The 26,570-nt window shown below is 40.6% G+C and overlaps 1 protein-coding gene across 1 annotated transcript in view; it reads right to left on the bottom strand.

Moving 5' to 3' along the window:
• Positions 1-26,570, bottom strand: part of TRABD2B (TraB domain containing 2B) — a 407,815-nt gene that overhangs the window by 39,903 nt on the left and 341,342 nt on the right. The window contains exon 6 of the mRNA XM_077450287.1: positions 21,163-21,411. Within this exon, the coding sequence (XP_077306413.1) occupies positions 21,163-21,411 (249 nt within the window). The remainder of the gene's footprint in view (positions 1-21,162; positions 21,412-26,570) is intronic.

The following is a 26,570-nucleotide window of genomic DNA, read 5'->3' as shown; positions in this document are numbered from 1 at the left end:
TACACATCATTCTTACCTATACAAGAATAATAGTGGTGAGAAGGGGTTGAACAAAAATGCAAAAAAAAAAAAAAGAATCTCTGAGTGCCATTTTGGAGAAGGAAGTCCAGGGAGTTACAGTGCCTCTAGAGGGTGAAGGTCTTCTTTCAGAGGTGACTGTACTTTCAGACACTGTACACTTAGCCACCTTGTCTAGACCTCTTGATATTAAAGTTGACATCTTCACTTGATTCTTCAATGCTACATGCACCCTACACCTGCCCAGTAAACTCTAATAGAACACTGTTTTCATTTTCACTTCATTTTGGTGGCCAAAATGATGGAAGAGAAGAAATCCTGCACTGGAGATGCCTGTTTCGATGACAATGCACTTTAGAAAGATAACTTCATGCTTCCTGTTGCACAGCTGAGACAGGAAGTGGGAAAAAAATGTCCCCAGTGGGAAAGCAGACAATCTGACCCTTTATTCACTCTTTTCAAACTTAGAAAAAAAGGTTGGCTAGCCTTAACCTTTAAGGAACATGTTATGCTTTTTCTAGGCTTTACACCATGTGACTTTGGTTTAGATGCCTTCCACTAGCAGATGATGGCTTGTGTATGTCAATATATTCCCTGAAAACGCATACCTTTAGGGTAGTCTATCCCATCTCTACCTAACAAAAAGGGATTTCAATTCTCAAACAATACATAACCACACAGTTACTACCCTATGTATCTCCTTCCCTTCCTTTTTACTGTAGGTTGTAAGCTCTTGTGAGCAGGGCCCTCCTCTCTTGCCTTGAATTGTATTGTAATTGTACTGTCTCTGGCAAGTTTGTAAAGCGCTGTGCAAATTGTTGGTGCCTGAAAAACCTGAATAATATTATTAATAATAATAATAATAATAATAGTTAAACAATAGGTAAAACAGGTAATAAGATAATTGGGAAACCAATGCAAACAATCACATACTACTAAGAGCTACTGGACATTCCTCATCCTGAGTGACAGAACTCAAAGTTACTTATAATTTATCTACAAACTGATAAGAACAAAGAACACAGATTATCCCCCCACCACAGAAACTGTTCCCGTACTGGAGCAGGCAATATAAATGGCATTATGACAAAAACCCTTTTATATTGGTCTTGAGCGTTGGAGAACTGCTCCACCTACAAGTAAACTATTCATAAATAATCAAATCTGCCAAAAATAAATCTCTTTTGTAGCATTTATGCCTCTTACATTTTTTTATACTGCTGCTTGTTTTTACTGCTTCTTTTAGAAACTGGGGACTTGATTGCTCTTGGCGGCTTCCTCTGTATAAAGAGAATTTATATACACACTACCTTGGCCATACTTTTTCTGGCTCTTTTTAGGTTTTTGGATGTTTCTGGTTTGGCACGTGACCACAAGTTAATTAACCTTTTTGCTGCCCAGATGGTCTACTATACAACTGGGTTCATGTGCTGAAAGCTATTAGAGAAAGGTCAGCTAGCAGGGGCTCTATATATTCAAAAACATTTATGTGCTAGAATACGCCTTTCTAGGTTAGAATTATTGCCTGTGTTTGTTGCCAACGTTTATGCTGCACTGAATTGGGGCTATAAAGAAGGTGTCGTCAATCAAGCTGGCTAAGCTGGGTAAATGCATTGTTTTTTTTAACACACTTTCTTTATTAATAATAATCATGGTTTCAAATATAAAATTTAAAATAAAAGCTTTTGTTTAGTTAGTGAACATGAAATATTGCATATTAATGTTATGTAGTATTTTATTCAGCCAGCAGATGGAGCTGAACTGGGCTTTTAGCATCTGAAGAACTCTATCACTTTCTACTGTGCTAAAAACAGCCTGATGTCTACAGAATCGTCAACAGAGCCAACTTCGCCTTTGAGATTTAAATCAAACAAAGGGAGCTACAAAGCAAGTTTCATCTGCTTTTCTGCCCCTTTAATTAACCCTTTATTTTGTAGGAATCTTTTGCAATTTATTGATAAAACAAAGAATCTCTTTCTCTCTTTTAAAATGTTTGTTTGACTTTTTACTTATTGCCACCACTTCTCATCCGCAACAGCACTGGTCCTATTTTATTTAATTCAGACAAACATGAAAATGGTGCAGAGACACTGTGCAATGCTTGACCCAATTTTATAATCCTTTTTGGTGGATGATCTTGAATGCTGGGGGGGAGCAATGATGCTCTATTAGTAATGCCACAGTATTTGGGCCTATTGATTGGATGGTAGACCAGAGTACTATCATATGGGAAAAGGTCACATGATCACCCCTAACTTGTAAGAATACACAGTATTTTTGTTGGCTGAGACAGTGGATGGGTAGTGCTGCCAAGTACCAGTGGGTCAAGGCCTTTGTTCAGCTCAACTGTTTGATTAAATGTGTCTATGATTAATTATGGTGAGTAGCAATCACACACTATCCTATGGTGTAATTTACACATAGGCATTTAGAGGCATCTAGATACAAACAACTTGAGTAACTGGACACAGTTACAACACTGTGCAATTATTGGCTTAAACTCTACTATATGCTTCTGTTTATCTTACTCCACTAGAAGACATAAATTAGACCATTCAAAAACTTTAGGAACATAGGTGAGAAATAGTCATGTAACACCTAATTTACATAGGTAGGCCCACTCAGCTTCATAACAAACTTCTCTCCACAACCCCTCCATATCACCTGCCTTGGTGCCTTTCGTTTTTGTTACCCAACAAAGAGTCAAACAAATGCCCATCCAATGTTTGACCATGACACCTATGGATTGTACCTGTCAGCTGCCTATGAACCTAATGGTGGAATTATTCTTGGTGACTGGGCTTCCTCATATCTTTCCATGAATTTGAAGTATAACTAGCCAGTGGCCACCCAGATACAATAGAAAGTATTGTATTGATCTTGAAGCCAATATGTTTGCTCTTCATTTCCCCTTAATCTGATCAATCTGAGTAAACTACTCCCCTACTTTAGGAACCTTATGGGATATCCACAAATGTGGAATGAGGCATTTGTCATTTTGTAGAGGAAGGCGACTCGTGAAAAAACATGGCTAGAGGGGTACAGGGGACACCAAGTGCTGTTCAAAAATATCAGACATGATTTTTTATAACTGCCCATTCCCACCAGATATAGAGATATGATATTAATGCATTTTTAGAGTGTTTTAATGATTTTGGTGCATTTTTTTAAAAAACAAAAGCATTTTACCGTAGGAAAACACATGTGCATCGAGATGCTATGGTGCATTAAAACATGCTTAAAAATGCATCGGGCAACTCATATATAAGACAGTGGTTGACAATACAAATAACAAAAATAACAACATATTTATACCTCATTGAAGAATAATGTCAGAGACGCATATTACACACTCTACTTTTCATAACGGAAAATCATTACTCTCTCTGCCTTACAAGTACTTAAGTGAGAACTACCTTCTCCCAATTGTGCCACGTTAGTCTGGGCCTGAAATTACAGTTTGTCAGGATCTGTGTGTCTAGAGACTGTGTGTGTGGTGGCTGTCAGCTCCTGTGTCCTGATCAGGCTAAATATCAATATAGCAACATACTGCATACAGTCAGCTTCTGGCACCACACTATGTAGAAATTGGCAGTGGTGCTAATATATAAACATGCTTCACTGAGCTTTGTAAACATTGATCATGTAGACAAATGTGAGCCGCTTTTTACAGCAAGTCCAGTGATGTGTGGGTTGCTTTTACCATTTGCTTGGATGGAACAATGCCTTTTCCATTCATATGTACTAAAGAGAAAGTATAATGGATGTTGGTCAGTGTTATTATTGTTTGATTTATATATATATATATATATATATATATATATATATATTATACAGTGGGGGAAATAATTATTTGAACCCCTGCAGATTTTAAAAGTTTGCCCACTTACAAAGGAATGAAGGGTCTATAATTGTTATCATAGGTGTATTTAAAATGATAGAGAGATAATATCAACCAAAAATCCAGAAAAAAAACACATGATACAAATGTTATAAATTGAGTTGCAGTTCAGTGAGTAAAATAAGTATTTGATCCCCAAGCAAAACATGGCTTAGTTTTGTTTAGTTTTCTCTTTGTGAGGAGAGAAAGAGCTACAATGCATCTCTCCTCTCCATTCAAAAAGAGAGAAAATACAGGGGCAGGCTTCACAGTAATTGATCACTGTGATAGCCAATCACAGTGACAGGTGACCCAGAATCGCTAGTTAGAATGGGTCCCGGGGGTCCCAGTCTAGTGAGGCTGTATTGTCTGCTTACAGTTGGAAGGAAGGGGTTAAAGTGTATATAAAAAATATATAATGTTTTGGGTTCTAAGTAATTATCTAGTAGTGGTAAAACAAATACGAATATATATATATATATATATATATATATATATATATGTATGTATGTATATGTATATATATATATATATATATATATATATATATATATATATATATATATATGAAAGTAAACACAAAACACTATGCCTTCCCCGTAAATACATAGGTCTACTGTAAATTCTTCATCACTCTCTAATTATAGCTTATTGCTTAAAGATGTGTTATTGTGTTGGATAAGGATGGAAAGTTGAGATTATTCTTCCACTCCAAGCAAAGGCTTGCACAATATTACGATTCAAACAAGTGGGATTCATCCTACATTCCTAAAAACAACCCTAAATTGCAAAGACAAATTGTTTGGATGGTATTGGGTGAGGCTCAAAACAAGATTACAGGCAACGGACACTGTCCAATACAATCATTTTACGTTCCTCAAATATTCTCAAACGAAAGGATTTTGCAGCTGAATCGTTCCATGTTTCACTGTTGACTCCCAGATAAAAAGGGAAAAATTTAAATCACAAGAGTTCAGAAGACTCCAATGCTCCACTCCTTTTTGTTGGTCCCTGCCCTATTTCTCTAGTTCATTTGGTATCATTTACAATCTAATTCTAACCATTAAAGCCCTCAATGGTCTCAATTGTTATACCTTTCCAAAACCTCTACTCATTGAAGGAGCTACAGAATATAGCCCCCCCCCCATACACATTCTGGTCACCCCTTATTGTGGGGAAAGCTTCCATTTTATGTCTCTGAAGTATATGTACAGTAAGGCCGACTGATGGATTTTCCATGGCAGAGCTGAATTGTGGGGGGAAACCACAGAACCAGTGCTGGGGCCATTGGTGCTTTTCCCATGTACTTGGCCATCTGACATCATATTGCATGATGAAGAGTAAGAAATGCATAGAATAGTGCCACTGCGCTCTACACCATCCATCAGAAGCTTCCTTTTGCAGCTTTGCGATGAGTATTGATCTTCTGTTGCATTTTCGCAAGTGAACTGGCAGGAAGTGCAGGGGCTTCTGGATCCTACATTGTACTCATGTCTCAATGACTTCTCTCATGCTTCTCTCCTTTTTAGGCCTATACACACTTGGAGTTTAGTACTGTTGAATGAGGTACAAAGAAGGTTCTGGTTGGCAACACATCCTGTTAAAATCACCATTATTGTGGCATATTCATAAAACCAATTCCAAAAAACACGTATAGGGGAATAGCATCACCAGCTAACGCATTTTAAACTTCCTTAGTTCTTGATCATAGCTGTTGCACAAGGCTCCAGTGTTTGATTGTGGGTGGAAGACACAGATGCACTGCCCAGCCCAGCTACAGGCAACCTATAAGCCTATAAACCCTTGCTATAGGTGTAGGCCTTTGACATACAGTATCTCACAAAAGTGAGTACACCCCTCACATTTTTGTAAATATTTTATTATATCTTTTCATGTGACAACACTGAAGAAATTATACTTTGTGACAATGTAAAGTAGTGAGTGTACGACTGTCATGCAGACCAATTTGATGCAGTGTGCGGTGTATGGTCTGAGCACTGACAGGCTCACCCCCCACCCCTTCAACCTCTGCAGCAATGCTGGCAGCACTCATACGTCTATTTCCCAAAGACAACTTATGGATATGACGCTGAGAACCTATTCTGAGCGGAACCTGTCCTGTTAAACCACTGTATGGTCTTGGCCACCGTGCTGCAGCTCAGTTTCAGGGTCTTGGCAATCTTCTTATAGCTTAGGCCAGCTTTATGTAGAGCAGCAATTCTTTTTTTCAGATTCTCAGAGAGTTCTTGTGAGAGAGTGAGAGTGACAACACCAAATTTAACACACCTGCTCCCCATTTAGATCTGAGACCTTGTAACACTAACGAGTCACATGACACCGGGGAGGGAAAATGGCAAATTTTTGACCAATTTGGACATTTTCACTTAGGGGTGTACACACTTTTGTTGCCAGCAGTTTAGACATTAATGGCTGTGTGTTGAGTTATTTTGAGGGGACAGCAAATTTACACTGTTACACAAGCTGTACACTCACTATTTTACATTGTAGCAAGGTGTCATTTCTTCAGTGTTGTCACATAAAACGATATAATAAAATATTTACAAAAATGTGAGGGGTGTACTCACTTTTGTGAGATACTGTACCTCTCAAAGCCTGTCTGAAATACTCCCAGGATATTGCTGGGATGTTATTATGAGAGAACTGGTCATTACTGTTCACCTCCACCATCACAGGAGTGAGCTCTCTGACTGAAACCTCCACACATGCACTTTCTCTCCCCTGATGCAGTAGTTCTGAGCTCAGAATTTGAGAGCTTGCATCTGTGATAGTGGAGGTGAGCAGCAATGACTAGGCCTCAATTAGCAACTTCCTAGCAACGTCATGGGGTATTCCAGTCAGGCTTTGGGAGATATGTAAATAGCCGACACCTATATCAGAGGCATTATTCAACTTTAGTTAAAGCTGCACGGTTTGTTTTTTATCTAAGACATTTCTTAACAGCATAGGCGATTTTTTAGTAAGGCTCCTTGTACACTAGCAAAAAAAAAAAAAACGGCAGAAAAAAACAGAACAAAAACACTTATAATTAGCATTTTTGTTTTGGTATTTAGCACCTATTGCCCGCTGCGCAGGAGCATGCAGCTGCCGCTTCGTCATTCACGACCGATGAATCATCAGCTGTCAGCAGGATTTCCCAATGACAGCTGAATATAAACAAAAGAGTGCCAGCATTAAAAAAATATTTAAAAAAACAGCGTGGAGGCCCCCCCAAGCAAGACCCTCCGGGTCTGGTATGGATAATAAGGGAAACCCTACACCAAAATGTAAAAAGAAATGGCGTGGGGTCTCCCTAAAATCCATACCAGATGCTCCTCATGCAGTCTGGCAGGCCAGGAAAGGGGGGGCAATAAGTGAGTCCCCCCCGAACCATACCAGGCCACATGCCGGGGACAAGGGCCTCTTCCCCACATCCTTGGCCTGTGGTTGTGGGGGTCTGCAGGTGGAGGGCTTATTGGAATCTGGAAGCCCCTTTTACAAGGGGACCCCAGATTCCGGCTCACCCCCCACCCCCCATGTGAATGAGTATGGGATATATAATACCACTACACATTCAGTCAAAAAACAAAATACATAAAAATGACCCCCCCCCCCCCCAAAAAAATGGTCCGTACCCGAAGCTGGCTCCCGCCTAATGACAGCTCTGCCACCTGATGATGCCACCAGGTGATCCTGCCACCTTGTGATGTCATCGACTTGGGGCATGCTCTATACAGGATATGTAGGATAGGTAAAAGGGGGCAGGACATTTTAAGAATAGTTCTAGTTAATGTTTTAAAGTATAAATCTATACTTACCTTACTAAAGCGTCAATGGGGCTGGGGCTGTTTGAGCACACCTATCATTATAATGCAACGTACACTTTAAGCTGTCAGTATTAGTAGTACCTGATGTCAAATTTCAGCTGGTCTGCAGCAGGTGGTTGAGCTGATACTAAATAGAATTTCCTTCCATTGCTCTTTTGGTAAGAAAACACTGAGAGAGGTTTAGGAAACCTTGTATCACCCACGGTGTATGTTTGTGTGACGCCATGCGTGACTATTTTTCCAGCACAAACAATGGCAGACAACAAAACAAGATCTCTGTGTACACAGACTGCAGTGTAAATAAACATGGCGTTCTGTCACCCTGTGAAATGGGTTAATTGAGGACAGTTGCAGGCAAGGTGCTGGCCAGGCGGCACTGATTGGTGGGGCGGCAGGACAGTCTGCAGCCTCACAGACTTTCTACACATTGGACTTGTCAACGCAGCAGCCACAGCACAACGTGAGAAAACAGATCGCACATGTAATTGCTGTGTGTCTTCCACTCCAACGCTTTGAGGGCAAAAGGATCCCACATGTGATTACCGCCTGAGACTCTGAGCTTTCCAACTATGAGACCCTGACCCTCTCCATCAAGATGTGTGTACAGACAGCTAAAGGGACACTGAACTCTGCTATAAAAAACGAAAATTCTATTTAAGTATTTATTCTTAAAGTAAACCCTTATTATACATACACAGAGATTAAACAAATCCTCCTATATCATTTTAGAGTTATTGCTTTGACCCAAGTCCAGTCCAGGAACAGTAGGAGGAGGATTTATTGGACCAAAAATTGGTTGCTTTATTAACCACTTAAGCCCTGGACCATTTGGCTGGCCAAAGACCAGACCACTTTTTGCGATTCGGCACTGCGTCGCTTTAACTGACAATTGCGCTGTCGTGCAAAATTGACGTAATTTTTTTCCCACAATAGAGCTTTCTTTTGGTGGTATTTGATCACCTCTGCGGTTTTTATTTAACAAAAAAAGAGCGACAATTTTGAAAAAAGCGCAATATTTTTAACTTTTTGCTATAATAAATATCCCCAAATATATATATATAAAAAAAACTTTTTTTTCCTCACTTTAGGCTGATACGTATTCTTCTACATATTTCTGGTATAAAAAAAAATCGCAATAAGCGTATATTGATTGGTTTGCGCAAAAGTTATAGAGTCTACAAAATAGGGGATAGTTTTATGGCATTTTTATTCATATTTTTTTTTTTTTAACTCGTAATGGCAGCGATCAGCAAGTTTTATCGTGACTGCGACATTATGGCGGACATGTCGGACACTTTTGACACATTTTTGGGACCATTCGCATTAATACAGAGAATACAGCGTAATTTCATTAATTACTGTAAAGATTTCACTGGCAGTGAAGAGGTTAACACTAGGGGACAGTGAAGGGGTGAATATGTATCCTAGGGAGTGTTCTAACTAAAGGGGGATGGGACTGTGCAGCGAAACTAACAGATCGCTGTTCATACTCTGTATGAACAGACGATCTGTCAGTTCACTGCTCAGAGAATGGGAAACTGTGTGTTTACACCCACAGCTCCCGGTTCTCTGTGTGCCCCGAGCGATCGCGGGGCACTTGCATCGGCTCGGGGAGCGAGGGGGGGGCACGCGGCCCCCTAGTGCCCGTTTATGCTGCCGACACAGCATAACGGTGATTTGCGCAGCCAAGCCATGCTGCCGCAGTACAACTGTGGTGGTTGGTCAGCATGCGGTTAATTGTGACCAATTATGTCATATGCCTTTCCTGTGGGAGCTCCAGGAGAATAATCCAGATGATTTTCAGAATTATATCTGGATAAGGGACCCTTACTTATACCAAGTCTATATTAAGAAGCAGGACACATGCATGAGACTTTTATTAATTTTTTTGGTTGATTAATACTGATTTGAGTCGGTATATTCTCTATATTTTTGGATGCATAGAATGCACTTTTTGGTTAAGTTCTATTGGCAGATAGCATGTCTAATTGTATTTGTTTATTTTTTATTAATGCAGAATAAAAAAAAATTGTGTAGAATAATACTTGGCTATGTGTTTTACTTCAAATGACAGTTTGGGAGTAGGCAGTTACATTTTAAAAGATACAATGAAAAATTAACAAGGGACACCGACATAGTTGTATCTTTGATCTTAAAAACTATGGGATAATGGTGTTGTGGTAACTTGCACCAAAAAAAATTAATAAAAATAACAAGCATAAAAATATGGAGCAGTTGCACTTTGCAAAGTGTGCAGTCTATTTGCGCTTAGTAAATCAACCCCTAAGTCTGAGACTATAGGGTTGATTTACCAAAGACAAATAGACTGTGCAATTTGCAAAGAGCACCCAATCACGTGCAAGGAAAATAAAAAATAAAAATTTTTCTTGCACATGATTGGACGATGGAAGCCAGCAAAGTTTCTACTCATTTACTAAACTCTGGGGCAACTGCACTTTCCAAAGTACACAGTCTATTTGCCTTTAGTAAATCAACCCCATTGTCTAATCCCACGTTTGCTCTCACTGTCCACAGTCCTACCCCCCTAAGGTCTAAAGTACGGTAAACTGACCGTTTGTTTAGAAAATTTGGAGACCCTGGGTTTAGAGAATAGAACAGCAAGCATGTAAAATGTAAGAGTCATATAAAAGTTACATTGCAATAAATAGTACAATAAAGACTCAAGATGTATACTAGCGTTGTGTTATGTGACCATTTTAGATATCCATGCTTAGCAGGGTTCCATCTTTATTATGTGTAGTTTATACATATAACCTATTCAATTACCCTCATCGCTTGATACCAACGGAGAGCACCCCCACTTTGCTCAGTCAACACATGTTCATAGTTTTCCATTAGATATTTCCCTCCAACATGTGGACAAAGTAAGAATAGATGTTGCCGTTTAGCAATGGGGCTGAGAATAAAATTTGCGAAATTTGACAACGATGGAAGCTATTTCTGAAATATTTTCCGTAGCTAAAACAAAAACACGGAACTTCAAAAGACATAGAAGGCAGTTCCACCAAATGGAAACCATTACACTCAGAGCTGTCTCATCTGATAAACAGTCAATACGACATGGGGCGGATTTTGAGGGGAAAGTCAAACGATGTCAGTTATTCAGAAAAGAAAAAGACCTTTGGCACTTCTCGTGGGTTGAATGGGACATAAAGTGCAGAATTCTAACAAAGCCATATTGGAAGGCCAATTTAGTGAATTACATATTTTCCTAAATATGCGCCTACCCAATACGTGCTTTTCAGAGGGCGCTAGACAGGCGGTGATGAGCAGTTATATCACATCACACTTGAAGTGAATGGGGAGCAACAAAAGCATGGGGGGTGGCGATTGGGGGGTAGTAAAGACATGGCTCAACCACTGGCCCCCCAACAGCAAATGTAAACTAAACCTTCTGAATGCACAAGTGGAAAGAGTATTCTACAGGTACTCTACAAGAGTGATACTGTAGCTTTAGGTAGAGCATTGTGGGTTGCATCAGCAGTTGCCTTTTAATTTTACAGTACTTAAACAGGGAGATCTTCCTGCTACAAATCCTGACCCTGTTCCATTCTACCTGGGAAGTTTGAATTGTTTAAATAAAATACATTAAAAACAATGAAATACATAAAAAAAGGAACCCCTCAAAATGTGTGGTCTATGTGTGTTTGGCCAGCCCTATGTGTGGTCTATGTGTTTATGGCTAGCCCTATGTGTGGTCTATATGTGTTTGGCCAGCCTTATGTGTGGTCTTGGTCTATGTGTGTATGGCCAGCCCTTTGTGTGGTCTATGTGTGTTTGGCCAGCCCTTTGTGTGTTCTATGTGTGTTCGGCCAGCCCTTTGTGTGGTCAATATGTGTTTAGCCATCCCTGTCTGTGTGTGTGTGGTCTATATATGTATGGCCAGCCCTTTCTGTGGTCTATGTGTGTATGGCCAGCCCTTTCTGTGGTCTTTTCTGTTTGAACAGGCCTTTATGTGGTCTATGTGTTACTGGTCAGCCCTTTGTATTGACTGTGTATGTATGGCTAGCCCTTTATGTGGTCTATGTGTAATTCGCCAGCGGTATGTGTGTGGTCTATGTGTGTATGGCCAGCCCTTTGTGTGATCTATGTGTTTATGGCCAGCCCTTTGTGTGGTCTATGTGTGTTCAGCCATCCCTTTGTGTGGTCTTTGTGTTTATGGAAGCCCTTTGTGTGGTCTATGTATTTTTGGCCAGCTCTTTGTGTGGTCTATGTGTATATGGCCAGCCCTTTGTGTGATCTAAGTGCGTATGGCCAGCCCTGTGTGTGGCCTATGTATGTTCGGCCAGTCCTTTGTGTGGTCTATGTATGTTCAGCCAGTCCTTTGTATGGTCTGTGTGTGTATGACCAGCCCTTTTTATGGTCTATATGAGTATGGCCAGCCCTTTGTGTGGTCTTTGTGTTCATGGAAGCCCTTTGTGTGGTCTATGTATTTTTGGCCAGCTCTTTGTATGGTCTAAGTGCATATGGCCAGCCCTTTGTGTGATCTATGTGTGTATGGTCAGCCCTGTCTGTGGCCTATGTATGTTCGGCCAGTCCTTTGTGTGGTCTATGTATGTTCAGCCAGTCCTTTGTATGGTCTATGTGTGTATGACCAGCCCTTTTTATGGTCTATGTGTGTATGGCCAGCCCTTTGTGTGGTCTATGTGTGTATGGCCAGCCCTATGTGTGACCTATTTGTGTATGGCCAGCCTTAGTCAAGAACCCCTGGGAACTGTGCTGTCAATCTCAGTTTGGCAACTAAAGGCATTGGATATTATAAAGAGCAACACAATGGTTTAGTGGTTATGCTATACAGCACTGGGGTCCTTGGTTTGAGACAGCCAGGACACTATCTGCATGGGGTTTGCATATTCTCCTTTGCTTGTCTGAGTTTCCTCAGGGTACTCCGATTTCCGCCCACGTTCCAAAGATATGCTGGCTGGTTAAATGGCTTAACTTGGCCCTAGTACGTGTGTTTTTGGATCTAAAAAGCCAACTCCTCCTAGGCAGACACTTGCAACACTCCATCAAGAGGCTAATGCAAGTACAGCACTCATTTCAGACATGAATCCAGGGATGAAGTAAGTGGCCAAGGTCTGAAGTGCACCAAAGATTGCAACATGCTCATGTAATGTATATATGTATACAACCTGTGTTTTCTCTCCAGGGTGACTGTTTTTCATTTGCACAGAATATAGCGAATTGGGAAAATAATGCTTTATGGCCACTAGATGGAGGTGACAAACATAGTAAATAAGTAGTGGCCATAATATGGTATTTTTCCTGATTCACTCTATTCTATAAGAATGAAAAACATTTAATCTAGAGAGACAATATTCATGTTTTGCCCCCATTTGCACAGAACTAATGTACATGCAGTTTGACAGATGGAATGTCCTGCAATTTTTTTTTTTTTAGAAATACACCCTTAAGTGAAGAGTTTTAGCACACGGATGCAATTTACTTATTGTCTTGTAAAGATAAGTATGTGTTATCTTCTTAGTATATCATACTGTTTATTAAACTTGTCTCATAAAAGGAGAAACGTCTCGCTGTCTGTACTGGCAGATAACATTTAGTTGTAAAGCCGGCTCTGTCATGTCATATAATCGCATGTTTCTTAGTCCTTTATATAAAGGCAAACGTTGCCATTACAACCAAACATTTCATTTCCTCTAACTGCATCTGAAAGGTCCATTTCCCTGTATGAATCAGGTTTGTTTCCGCAATAGAGAGGTGGAACGTGATACCTTTTCATTAACATAGGAAAATAATTTCCTCTTTCAAGACAGCGCAGAAGCCTAACTGGGAGTTTGCAGTGAGCTCATTACTTGCCATATGGCGGATTTGACGCTTTACATTTTCAGCATAAACTTTTCAAAAATATGCCTAAAACGCCGGTTTTGTTGTTTTTCCATAGAGAGGTTAAAAATGTGTTTAACTCTAACTAAATAAAAAAAAGTGTTCTTTCTGGAAACAGAACCCGAATGGAATGTAAACCAGCATTACGCTCTGGTCAAGAACAGAGCGTAATGCTGAACTCCATGCAACCAGCTGAATGCACCATTAAAATACAGATATGGGAGCTGATTTACCTTCTAGAGATTTACACAGCACAGTCTTGTCTAGCAGGACAGGAGACATGATTTTTGTTCCCCTTTCCACAGCTTGTAATTGTGCAGTGAAAGGAGAATCAGCAAACTGAGGAGCTCATCTCTCTGTCACTCTGCTCTTTCCTACTATCCATATGCTCCTTGCTAGCACTTTAGCACAGCTGTTTTGTTTGTTGTGCTTCTTCTCTTTTACCCTATCTGAGCTCTGCTGTAAAGGAGCTGCAAGAGGTCAAACTCAGGTATTTACACTGCTTGCTTTGTAAAAAAAAAAGTTTAGGTAATTTTTTCAAAATCAGCACAAGGGATGGTACTTACATTTAAAATAGAAGTCTGAGCTAGAACTAACTAAGCTTAATACTGCTCCGACCACCCCCCCCCCCCAATCCTAACACCTATACTAACTACCCTGTAGAAGGCAGATGCTTATAGTTCATATTCTCAGAGCGCTCTGGCTTGGTCACATGATCGGGTCCCAGTACTCACTTCAGAGGAGACAACGGGATAACGGATGCCCCATAGTAATGCTATGGGTGACATCACCGCTAAGGCATTCTAGACGTTCTCGGCTCTCTCTCCTCTACTCTGAAGCCGACCACTGGAGAGCTCATGTGACCGGACTGGAGTGCTCTGAGAATAGGTAAGTATAATCATCTTCCTTCTACAGGGTAGTTTATAGCAGTTAGAAGGAGTTTGGGAGCAGTTTTAACCTTAATTAGCCTTAGACTGGAAATTCACTTTAACAAGAAGTGTCCTTTGTGCCGGTAGCTGCTCTCTTAGTTGAAATATTCCACCCTCTGACTCCCATAACTCCACAGAGGTAATTTTCTGGTGCTGCAGGGGTTAATACAAGCTGTTGGATCTCACATAGGAACTCATCAAGAGTGCCAATGGTATCCACTTTTCCCACCCACTCATCTTATCACAGAAGCTGTACTATAGCTTCCATCAATGAAAATCACTCTATGAATGTGCCATGATGTGATTGGTGAGAAGACGGCTCTACTAGAAAAAACAAATGTTGGTAGGGTTGGCAAAGCTCTTACATACTCTCAAAGGAATCCAGAAATAGTATTCCAAGAATATGGAATATCGAAATGGAGTGACATCAATGCCTGGATGAACCAAAAACCCTAGCCTGTGTGTCATTTTACAGAAATGATGGACCTAAAATCAGCACTAGAACATTCTACTTTTGTCAGGATAGGGTACACCAGTAAAGGCAACCACTGTCAAACAAAGCAGTCAAGTGTTTCCAGCTCTGCAACCTTGCAGCACCTCATTCTCAAAAGGCCTTTCTAGAACTGGCAAATATAAGATGGTCCTGTATTTAAAAAAACGCAATGGCATAAGGCATAAATTATGATAAAATCTTAGGAGCAAAGAACACGGAGGAGAGATGGGTTTGCTTTAAGAGCATATTAAATAAGGGCATTAGCCAGTGTATACCATTGGGTAATACATTTAAAAGAGCAAACAAAAGTCCTGGATGACTTAACTCTAATAGAAAAATGCATATAAAAGCAAAGGAGAAGGCCTTTAAAAAATACAAGGCTGAGGGATCATCATCAGCATTCAGACTTTACAAAGAATGTAACAAGATATGTAAGGGTGCAATTAGGGCGGCTAAAATAGAACATGAAAGACACATAGCGAAGGAGAGCAAAAAAAATCTCAAGAAATTCCTTAAGTATGTAAACAGTAAAAAAGGGAGGGCAAACTATATTGGCCTCATAAGGCCATTTGGTTACAAAGGATGGGGAGATGGCGAAGGTATTGAATTTATTCTTCTCCTCAGCCTTCACGAGGGCATCGGGGGGCTTTAGTAACCAAAACGGCAGTGCTTATCCTCATGACATATCACAGGAAGCACCCTCATGGTTAACAGAGGAGAGAATTAAAATTAGGGAAACTTAACATTAATAAATCTCCGGGACCGGTTGGCTTGCACTCAAGGGTACTTAGGGAACTCAGTCAAGTAATTGCCAGACCATTGTTCCCAATTTCTACTGACTGGAATGGTACCAGCAGATTGGAGAAAAGCCAATGTAGCACCAATATTTAAAAAGGGCCCAAAATACATCCCTGGGAATGTAGACCAGACCAGTTAACCCAACATCAATAGTATGCAAGCTCTTAAGCCCTTACGGTCGGAGAATCCGTCGGAATGTGTCCTATCGGACCGTGTTGTCGGATAATCCGACTGTGTGTGGTATGCATCGAACTGATTTCGTCGGAATATCCGTCGGACCCAATTTTCCAACTTGTTGGAAATATTTTCCGACCAAATGGTTCGATCGGACATACTCCGATCATGTGTAGAGAATTTTAATCGGACCAAGTGCCACGCATGCTCAGATCAAATTCCTACATCAAAGCTATTGGCTACTAGCCTGAACGTAGTCCCATCGTAACAAAATTACGTCATCACCTTCTGAATGATTGGATTTTTCGACAACTTAGTCCGACCGTGTGTATGCAACAGTTTCGGACAAGATCCGACGGACAAAATCCGACGGACAAAATCCGACGGACAAAATCCGATGGATTTGGTTGTCGAAATCTCCGACCGTGTGTACAGGGGCTTAGAGGGGATGATAAGGGACTACATACAAGATTTTAGTAATGAAAACAGTATCATTTGCTGCAATCAGCATGGATTCAAGAAGAATCGTTCTTGTCAAACCAATCTATTAACCTTCTAAGAGGAAGTGAGTTGCCATCTAGATAAAAGTAGGCCTGTAGACATGGTGTATCTGGATTTTGCAAAATCATTTGACACAGTTCCTCATAAATGTTTACTGTACAAAATAAGGTCTGTTGGCATGGACCATAGGGTGAGTACATGGATGGAAACATGGCTACAAGGGAGAGTTCAGATGGTGGTGATAAACGGGGAGTACTCGGAATGGTCAGGGGTGAGTAGTGGGGTCCCCCAGGGTTCTGTGCTGGGACCAATCCTATTTAATTTATTCATAAACGACATGGAGGATGGGGTAAACAGTTAAAATCTCTGTATTTGCAGATGATACTAAGCTAAGCAGAGCAATAACTTCTCTGCAGGATGTGGAAACGTTGCCAGAAGATCTGAACAAATGAATGGGGTAGGAAACTACATGACAAATGAGGTTTAATGTAGAAAAATATAAAATAATGCATCTGGGTGGTAAAAATATGAATGCAATATATACACTAGGTGGAGAACATCTGGGGAAATCTAGGCTGAAATAGGACTTGGGGGTCCTAGTATATGATAGGCTCAGCAATGGCATGTAATGCCAAGCTGCTACTAACAAAGTAAAAAGAATATTGGCATGCATTAAAAAAGGGATTAACTCCAGGGATAAAGTGATAATTCTCCCATTCTACAAGACTCTGGTCCAGCTGAACCTAGAGTATGCTGTCCAGTTCTGGGCACCAGTCATCAGGAAGGGTGTACTGGCATTGGAACGAGTACAAGAAGGGCAACAAAGCTAATAAAGGGTCTGGAGGATATTAGTTATGAAGAAAGGTTGCGAGCACTGAACTTATTCTCTCTGGAGAATAGGCGTTTGAGATAGGATATGATTTCAATCTACAAATACCGTACTTGTGACGCCACAATAGGGATACAATTTTTTTGCGGAAGGGAGTTTAACAAGACACGTGGCCACTCATTAAAATGAGAAGAAAAGAGGTTTAACCATAAACTATAGAGAGAGTTCTTTACTGTAAGAGTGGCCGGGATGTGGAATTCCCTTCCACAAGCGGTGGTCTCATCGGGGGGGGGGGGGGGGCATCGATAGTTTAAAAAAACTATTAGATAAGCACCTGAATGAGCACAACATACAAGGATATACAAGGTAATACTGACTTATAATCACACAAATAGGTTGGACTTGATGGACTTTTTTCAATCTTGTCTACTATGTAATGGGGATGAGGAGTACTGCTGGCTGAGAGAAGAACAGATTCCAAGCCATGATGTTATCAATGGCCCAAATTATGGCAAGTAATGGTGAGGTGACCAAGTAGTAATGCTTTGATAGATAATAGAAACCCTAGGCAGTTAACCAATGTATTCTGTAGGAAATGATGCACCTAAAATCTGCCTAGTATGTTTTACTGTTATTCCGGGTTTCCAGGCATGACACCATTATCCAACCATACATTCCTATCAAACCTTTATTATTGTGTGCTGCCCCATTGGCCAGTAGGGATGTGTGTGTGTTGGGGGTTGGGGCTAGAGACGATATTCTAGCTTTGAGACTACCAGGAACAGCTAAAGGTTTGCCCAAACAAAACATCCCGGCATTTGGACAGAGCAGAGGTGAACCCCCTTCTAGTATCACCACTACCTTACTAAGAGCTCTAATTACATACCAACATTGCACTTATAAGCTAGACTCAGAGCAGTACTTTTCTCATATAGTCGGGTCATACCTGAATGGCAACCATGTTATCTCCTCCTAGTCTTAACCACCCATCCAGTAGTGATTAGATTGTGTTAGAGCAGATCACCAATATAATTTATTTAGAACCAGGGTGCAGAAAAAAATCTTTGCAATTAACAGCTTTGGGGGTCTTCTTGGGGAGGTCTGCATCTTAATGAGAAACAGTGCACTCCACCAAGAATGAACATCTTGTGATATCCTGCCCTGGGCCAGAAAATTGCTTATAGTGAGCATGTCCAGTAAGCACTCATAAGTTCTAGGTAAGAAACTTTCTGATCCAATGTTTTACACATAAAAAATAATAAAGCCACACCTTCTGCACTGTATAATACGGGAGATATATTTAAGGATTGGTGAAGGCATAATAAACTAATTAGGCAATGCCTTATGTTTTATGGAAAATTATTGACTGCTTATTAGTTATGGATTACTGACCTTTCCACATTGCTCTTGACCTAATCAGACTTATACACTTCTACATTCCTGAAATTCACATGTCACCCAGCATATTTTCCAAAAGAAATAGATACATTCTAGGATAATTCTGGTGAACTCTGCAGAAACAGAGTATTATATCATGTAAGACACATTGAATAATATAGAAAGTTTGGACTTAAAGCGGAGGTCCAGGTTTTTTTTTTTTTTAAAGGCAGTTACTACAAACACTGTAGCTGCTGACTTTTAATAAGGGCACTTACCTGTCTGGCGAGCCCGCTATGCCGGCCCCCGAGGCCGATCTGTGCACCGGATCAGGTGCCGGTGCCGCCATCCTAACAAAGGGAAAGAGGCAGTGGAGCATTGCGGCTTCACTGCCCGTTTCCTACTGCGCATGCGCGAGTCGCGCGGCGCTTTATGAATGGACGCCTGTCTACTGGGACACACACACATGTCCCAGAAGACATCGCGCCCCATCTCCCAGGAGACAACGAGGGGGAGGACAAGAACCGCGGAGTAGGATGTGGCAGATTGGGACGATCTACCTAGCAACAGCCATTTCTGGTAAGTAACACAATTATTTTTTTCAAATGTTTTTAAATGTATTTTAAGGAGTGTATTTATGTATTATTATTTTCTTTTTAGGGTGGGCCTCTGCTTTAAATTTTTACCCTTTATTTCAGGGGTGTGCAATCTTTTGACCTTTCTGGGCTGCATTGGAAGAAGAGGAATTGTCTTGGGCCACACATAAAATACACTAACAATAAGGATAGATGATGAGCAGAAAAGGTCAGGCCTTAGATTCCTTCTTCAATCCTGAAAATAATTCTGAAACCCATATGCAGTACTTTTACACAGAATTACAATGAAGAGGTAGCAAGATTTAAAAAAAAAAAAAACGTATTTGTACCATGGTTGTATTTGCTTCTCTCGTATACGCATATATTAAAAGGACTCTCACTTGCAGCAATATTTATGCCTGAAATCTTTATTCCTGAGTCAACTGCCCCAATAATACTTCAAAACTCCCTATCTATACAGTCTTAAATCCACCATACACATACTATACATTAGACTTTTACTTGATCAGCCAGCAGGCTGAACAAGAGAAACTCAATCAATTCTCCTATCAATTCTCCTATCTACTCACAACATCCTGATCCACTATTGTATTTAGGCAGCCACAGCTCCGAAAATATTTAGTTCTGCTGACCAGTGATTTCATCTGATAAGAGTGTATCACCCTCTAGTGTACAGTCTAGTGTGAGGAAAATTGATTTGGCTCACATTAGCTGTGTGAGCCTGGTAATTGGTTGGGACTTATTGTCTGGTCTGGCTGGAGGGTTCTATAGGTCAGGCCTCTGGTACCTCCCCCTGGTTCAAGAAGCTTGGAGAAGTTTCAAAAAGCTAGTGGGTGGAGGAAAAGAGGACCTGGTTTGTATATTTATAGGAACTTAGCTAATCCCCAGACAGAAGTCCTGGCAAGGTGGCTGGGCCAGCCCATAAATATTGTGGAGCCCAGCCAGCAAAGTTGAGTTGTTGTTGGGTGGAAGATGGAGTGCTGAGACTATGTCGTGTAGCCTGGGAGGGGACCCTAGGGCTGAGGGGGCTCTGTCTCCAGGCTGGAGCTGAGGAAGGAAGGAAGAAGACAGAGGGGTCACCACTACCTTACAGTCTCTTTTAGGGGACACCACAGCTAGCAAGGGAGGACCTGGACAGCAGGACACCTGAACAGCAGTCTTTTCAAAAACAGCAGGATTCCAGGGACAGTGTGAGTATCTCTACACCCCATGGTCTAGAAAGGGAGAATGCTGCCTGATGAAATATCCAGCAAGCTTTCCTGGGAGTGTGCCAACAAGCTAAACCCAATCCCTTATTCTGGGACACATTAGCAAGCAGCCAGGCAGGTGGTCTGGTATTTTCAAGAAAGGGGACATATAACTACTACAAGTTGGGACTTTGCTAAAACTCCACCAAGGGGACACAGAGCTCCTATAAGGGGAATTCTTCTTTGCTAAATCAGGAGAGACTGTCGTAGTTCCAGAGGGAATACAGTCTAGGATTTGCTATTTTTCAGAATACAGAGTGAAGGAAGTTGTCCTTGTGTTGTTTTAATCGAGTCAAGTTGGGCATCCCCTAATCTCCATTACCCATCCAAGTTCTTTTCTCCAATAAAACAACAAAAACAAGCCCATGGACTGATTTCTGTTTCCAAATGAAATTTGAAAAAATGCATGTTGACTGGCTGTGCAGGAATAGAGGGCACCAAAAGAGCAATTCATTATTTATAGTTCTGGTAACTCTTTGTATGAAAATGTGGATTTCAGAACCAATTTTAGAATTGCCTAAACTTAAGCCTAAAGATAGACTTTAGGGAATCTTTAATAACTTCAGTTAGCCGATAAAGGGTATTAAAACTCCAAATTTTGCATAGTTCTGCAGATATAAGTACTACAAACCTGTCATCCAGTCGGACCCAGAGATCGTTGAATTGCCGCCGATGTTGGTTTCTGTGATGTTTCCGATACCATTTGTTGTGTTTCCCAAATTCTTCTAGCTGGCTAATACTGTCTGTTAGGAGGTGGGGAGGAAGCATCTCATCATCTGAGTCTTCAGGTGAGGACGGCATGGATGGAACGTGATCAAAGTACTTCAGCGATGGTTCATCTGTCACCAGCTCTTCCTCTGGGATTGGACCTTTCCTATAGCTGAAAATATAATTAATGACAAAGTGATTCAATATGTAAAGCCTTTCAAAACCTTTCGACACCATTGCTACTGTGCTTGTTAAAAATGTTTGCCTAATGTTGCCACGTTAATAAAACATTTTTAAATTCTTTTAAATATCTTTAAACTTGTATAGCAGTCACATGACCATTCTCACTGTTCCAGTGTTTCAAGGAGAGTGGCTGGGGACTCTTTTTCCAACCATGTCCCCACAGCCACTTTCCCCCACCCAAGGGGAACGACGGGCTGGAAGGCGTGGCTGCCTATGATGACAGGATCACTATACTGAACTACAAGAACTCTGTGATTCACCACAGTGTACCTTTAGTTAGATTGCTGGGGAGCACATGATGGTCTGACAAGGCTCCCACAGGAATCGAATCCTATGGTTAGCATTACCACCAGTAAGAAGGCAGTAAGACATGCTGGAAGAAATGATAAATATTTGTAGACACGTTGTAATGCAGTATATATGCAAAGCTTATATATAGCAAATATATATAGCAAATTAAACTTTACATGGTGATAGGAAGCATCTTACTAATTTCTAGGGTTTACAAACACTTTAGGATTGCCAATGATTTTTCCATAATTTAAATTGTGTAGTGACAAAGACGATTTCTATAACAAACAATATAGGCTACAAATTTCTTACCACCTTAAACAGGCAGATTATATCAAATGGTCTGCCACATATTTTCCAGCACATTACTAGATAATTTAGTATGATCATCCTGGCTGTTTGCTCAATTGCACACATGGGGCACTAAAAGTGCAAAGTGCACTTGAAATTGCATTGAAAGTGCACTTGCTGTAAATCTGAGGGGTAGATCTGAAATGAGGGGAAGCTTTGCTGATTTTATTATCCAATCATGTGCAAGCTAAAATGCTGTTTTTAATTTTCCTTGTATGACCCCCTCGGATCTACAGCGACTGCACTTCCAAGTGCACTTTCAGTGCAATTTCAAGTGCACTTTTCACTTGTAGTTTGCACTTGTAGTGCAAAGTGGATTTGCCTTTAGTAAATAACCCCCATGGCATTGCAAAAACACAATTTGATCTTAGGAAGAATTTGACTGGATGCAATCCAGAACTGGGCAAATGTTAGGCACCAGGTAGCCAGGGACTTAACAAAGTCTATCTGGGTCCTAACATTAAGCCTTTAATATTGCTTTTAGTAGAAGCCCATGATCTATGGATCTTAAAACGTGCCAGCTGGCTCCCAGGATGGATGGATTCACTTCTAAATTTTGCTTTACAATTTATGAGACAGTTCTTCCCCAAAATACATAAATGAGGTCCATCATATTACAATTATAGCTTTAAAAAAAAATGTATTTCAAGCTAAAATGTTTTGATAGATAGATAGATAGATAGATAGATAGATAGATAGATAGATAGATAGATAGATAGATAGATAGATAGATAGATAGATAGAGAAAAAGTTAGAAGAACCTCTATCAGGTTTGATTGATGACTTTTTCTTTTTGTCTTTGTCACTAAAGAAGTGCTCGACAGAAAAAAAAATTGATTTCGGTTTCATTTTTTTAAAATCATTTTCCTTTCATCACATTCGTTATATTAGAATGACTCGTTTTTGGAGACTATATATTCATTGTTCTGAATCGTTTCGTATTTTCAGAAGTTCAGTTATTCTTTTGTCATTTGGGAAGATTGACTTGATTTGTTTTAAAGTGTTAATTTGTTTTTTCGGGAGACACATTTATCCAAATAAAACAAAGGAACCTGAATTAATACATATTTATTTGTTATGTTAAAAGGTTGAATTCATCATTTCTCATTGCCAACTGACTGTAGCTGTTGGGCCACGCACATACAAATTAAACTAATGGTCTCTCAAGTTTGACCCCAATATATAAAGAATTTTATTAGAATATTCACTCCACGCTGACTAGCATAAAAACAAATGGATCCAAATCAATTTTGATTATTCGTTATGTCGTTACATTATTTTGGATGCTTCAAACATTAACAAGAGCCTAAAACTGTTGCATCATGTCATCCAAATGAAACGAATAAATACAAATGAAATATTTTCATTATAATTATCTGGGTTCGTTGAACTTCGTTACTATTGTGATGTATCCGAGTCTCCAAATCACGCAAATTGCACCCGTATTTTATTTGTAACAAAACAAGTCGCACATTTCTATTTCACTTGGACGGAAAGTGATGGGAATTCCAAAATGTTGAAATCACTAGGAACAGCAAGTGGTTATTGCGACAGCTTTTTTTGGTGGTGTCTTCCCTTGCCAGAATTTCCAATGGTTTCTGAGTGGTGCCCTATACAAGCTTTGGGTAGTCTTTCACTCTGACGAGAAGAGATCTTTAGACTACTGTACACTGTGTTCATTGGCTGCTCACATTTCATTTGCAACTGGTACAAATGCTCTTGTTTGCAGTGCATCTACCAGATGATGTAAAACTTATCAATATGCACCACTTGCCCCTATACAGCAGGTGACTTCAGATTCATAAAAAAATTACTTTGGCTCTGGTGGTGTAGGTTACAGTAAAAAATGAAAATACTGATCATATTATTGTACCATAAGTCAAGTTTTAAATTACTCTAACCATAAACATATAGCACAGATCAGCCGTTCTTGCACTTACAATCTTAAGAAACCCAAAACATAATGTCTGACATGAATAACTTACCCCCCTGTCTGAACACCTTTAATCTTGTGTCTAATTCAAACCTGCTGTGGTTCTATTTATAATTCTGTTCCAAGAGTGTTCTTGTACTAAGTCTGAGTTCGAGGAATTAACACCCGTGGCTTAGATTCACTATCACTGCCAATTCGGGCCTTTCCAGGATTTGCATTTATGTATCCTTCAAGATTAAAATAATATTTAAAATTGTACATGAGAAAAAAAGGCCAATGCGTTTGGCTTTGGAAGAGACTAACATGAACAAAAATACTTTGGAAAATGGTTAGCCGTCAATCCAAAGTGACAGACCATATGTGGACAGGCCTCTAAATAGGATTGATGGGTAAGAAATCCTTCCTGTTCACATTTAGACCCACTACAACTTTTCTTTTAGGGTGCAAATAAAGAACAATTGCAAAATGATTATAGTTCTGTGTACTGTGTAATACTTCTCCAGTCAAACACAAATCTTTAGATACTTAAAGACATCAAGTCCTACCTGCTCATCTTTTTACATATGGCACCAATCTATTTTGCCAGTAATCTGTTGATCTGAAAACTCTAAAGGCTAGCACACACCATGTGTTTTTTCAAAACATAACAGCTCCAATCAGAGCCGCTGTACTAACCATCCAATGTTAGTACTGCGGTCCCCCCTTCTGAGCTGTTGTGTTCTGACAGGGGACCCCCCCCCTCCCCATCAGAACACTCCAGTCATCTCTCTCAGCCATTCGGGAGCCAGTCAGCTGCCAAATGCCCAACTTCTGGCAGACCAGCTGCCATACACATGGGCCAAATGTTGGACAGTTTTTATCGAACCGGTCAATGTCGCCTGACATTTGGCCCATGTGTACTAACAATTTCACACCCACTGCGTATATCTATGAAATCTCTAGATTTCATCCCAAGACTAGTTTATGAAGTCTATTGAATTCTATTCAAAAATATTAATGGGTCTCCGGGCCACCAGGAGTTCCCTCTGGCTTGGGTAAAGTGTTGCCACCTGGCTTCTAAATCTGTTGTTTCAGGGTGTTCTGGTACATAGCTTTTCCTCGCATTGCTCTCTCACTTTCCTTCTGCTCCAACAGTTCTATTTGGCATCAGCAGCAAGCATTTTCTGCCTTGGATTGTAGCCTACAGCCTCTAAAAGTGCTGCAAGATCCCCTCTCGCAGCCCACCTTGCCCACCTGCAGATCAGCAATGGTGCTTTCTGAAGTTTGGGGTGGACAGCTGACAAGGACTTGGTGTCAGTAGGGGAGAAGGACTCTATGGGATCAGCAAAGTGTGGGGCACAGATGGGTCAAGATTGTAAGTGGTCAAAATTAGTCACCCTGAATTGTCACTATGAAGCTATTATTATTATTATTATTCAGGATTTATATAGCGCCAACAGTTTGCGCAGCGCTTTACAATATGAGGGCAGAAAGTACACTTACAATACAATTCAGTACAGGAGGGATCAGAGGGCCCTGCTCGTTAGAGCTTACAATCTAGAAGGGAGGGTCAAGTTGAAACAAAAGGTAATAACTGTGGAGGATGAGCTGATGGAGAAAATGAAAATACAGTTAGGTGTGGGTGGGGTAGGCTTCTCTGAAGAGAAGTGTTTTCAGGGATCGTCTAAAAGCTAATAAAGTAGGAGATAAGCAGACAGATTGGGGTAGGGCATTCCATAGGATTGGGGAGGCTTTGGAAAAGTCCTGGAGGCGAGTATGGGAGGAGGTGATGAGGGAGCTAGAGAGCAGGAGGTCTTGAGAGGAACGAAGAGGACGAGTAGGTTGGTATTTAGAGACTAAGCTAGTGATGTAGCTGGGGGCCGAGTTGTGGATGGCTTTGTATGTAATTGTTAGTATTTTGAATTTAATTCTTTGGCTGAGTGGAAGCCAGTGGAGGGATTGACAGAGAGGAGTAGCAGACACCGAGCGATTGGTAAGGTGGATGAGTATGGCAGCGGCATTCATAATGGATTGAAGAGGTGATAGACTATGTAGAGGTAAGCCAATGAGAAGGGAGTTGCAGTAGTCGAGGCGAGAGATGACCAGCGAGTGAATTAAGAGCTTTGTTGTCTCATTGGTTAGAAAGGGGCGTATTTTGGAGATGTTGCGGAGGTTGAGGCGGCAGGATTTGGACAGTGATTGGATGTGTTGCTTGAAGGAGAGTTCAGAGTCCAGGACTACACCTAGAACCTTGGCATGAGGGGATGGGCTTATGGTTGTGCCATCAATTTTGACAGTGAGATCAGGGGAAGGGGCATATGGGGGAGGAAAAATTATAAGTTCGGTTTTGGATAGATTGATTTTGAGGAAGTGATGTGACATCCAGACTGATATATCTGATAGTAAATTAGTGATACGTGAGGAGACAGAGGGAGTGAGCTGAGGGGTAGAGAAATAGATTTGGGTGTCGTCAGCATAGAGGTGGTATTGGAAGCCGTGGGAGGCTATCAGTTGACCCAGGGAGGAGGTATAGA

This window comes from Lithobates pipiens, unplaced genomic scaffold, assembly GCF_037356315.1.
Source record: "Lithobates pipiens isolate NorthernLeopardFrog02 unplaced genomic scaffold, aLitPip1_a1.2 Scaffold_23, whole genome shotgun sequence".
NCBI classification, from domain to species: domain Eukaryota; kingdom Metazoa; phylum Chordata; class Amphibia; order Anura; family Ranidae; genus Lithobates; species Lithobates pipiens.
Note: the sequence above shows the minus strand (reverse complement) of the source record. Positions and strands in the feature narration are given on the sequence as shown.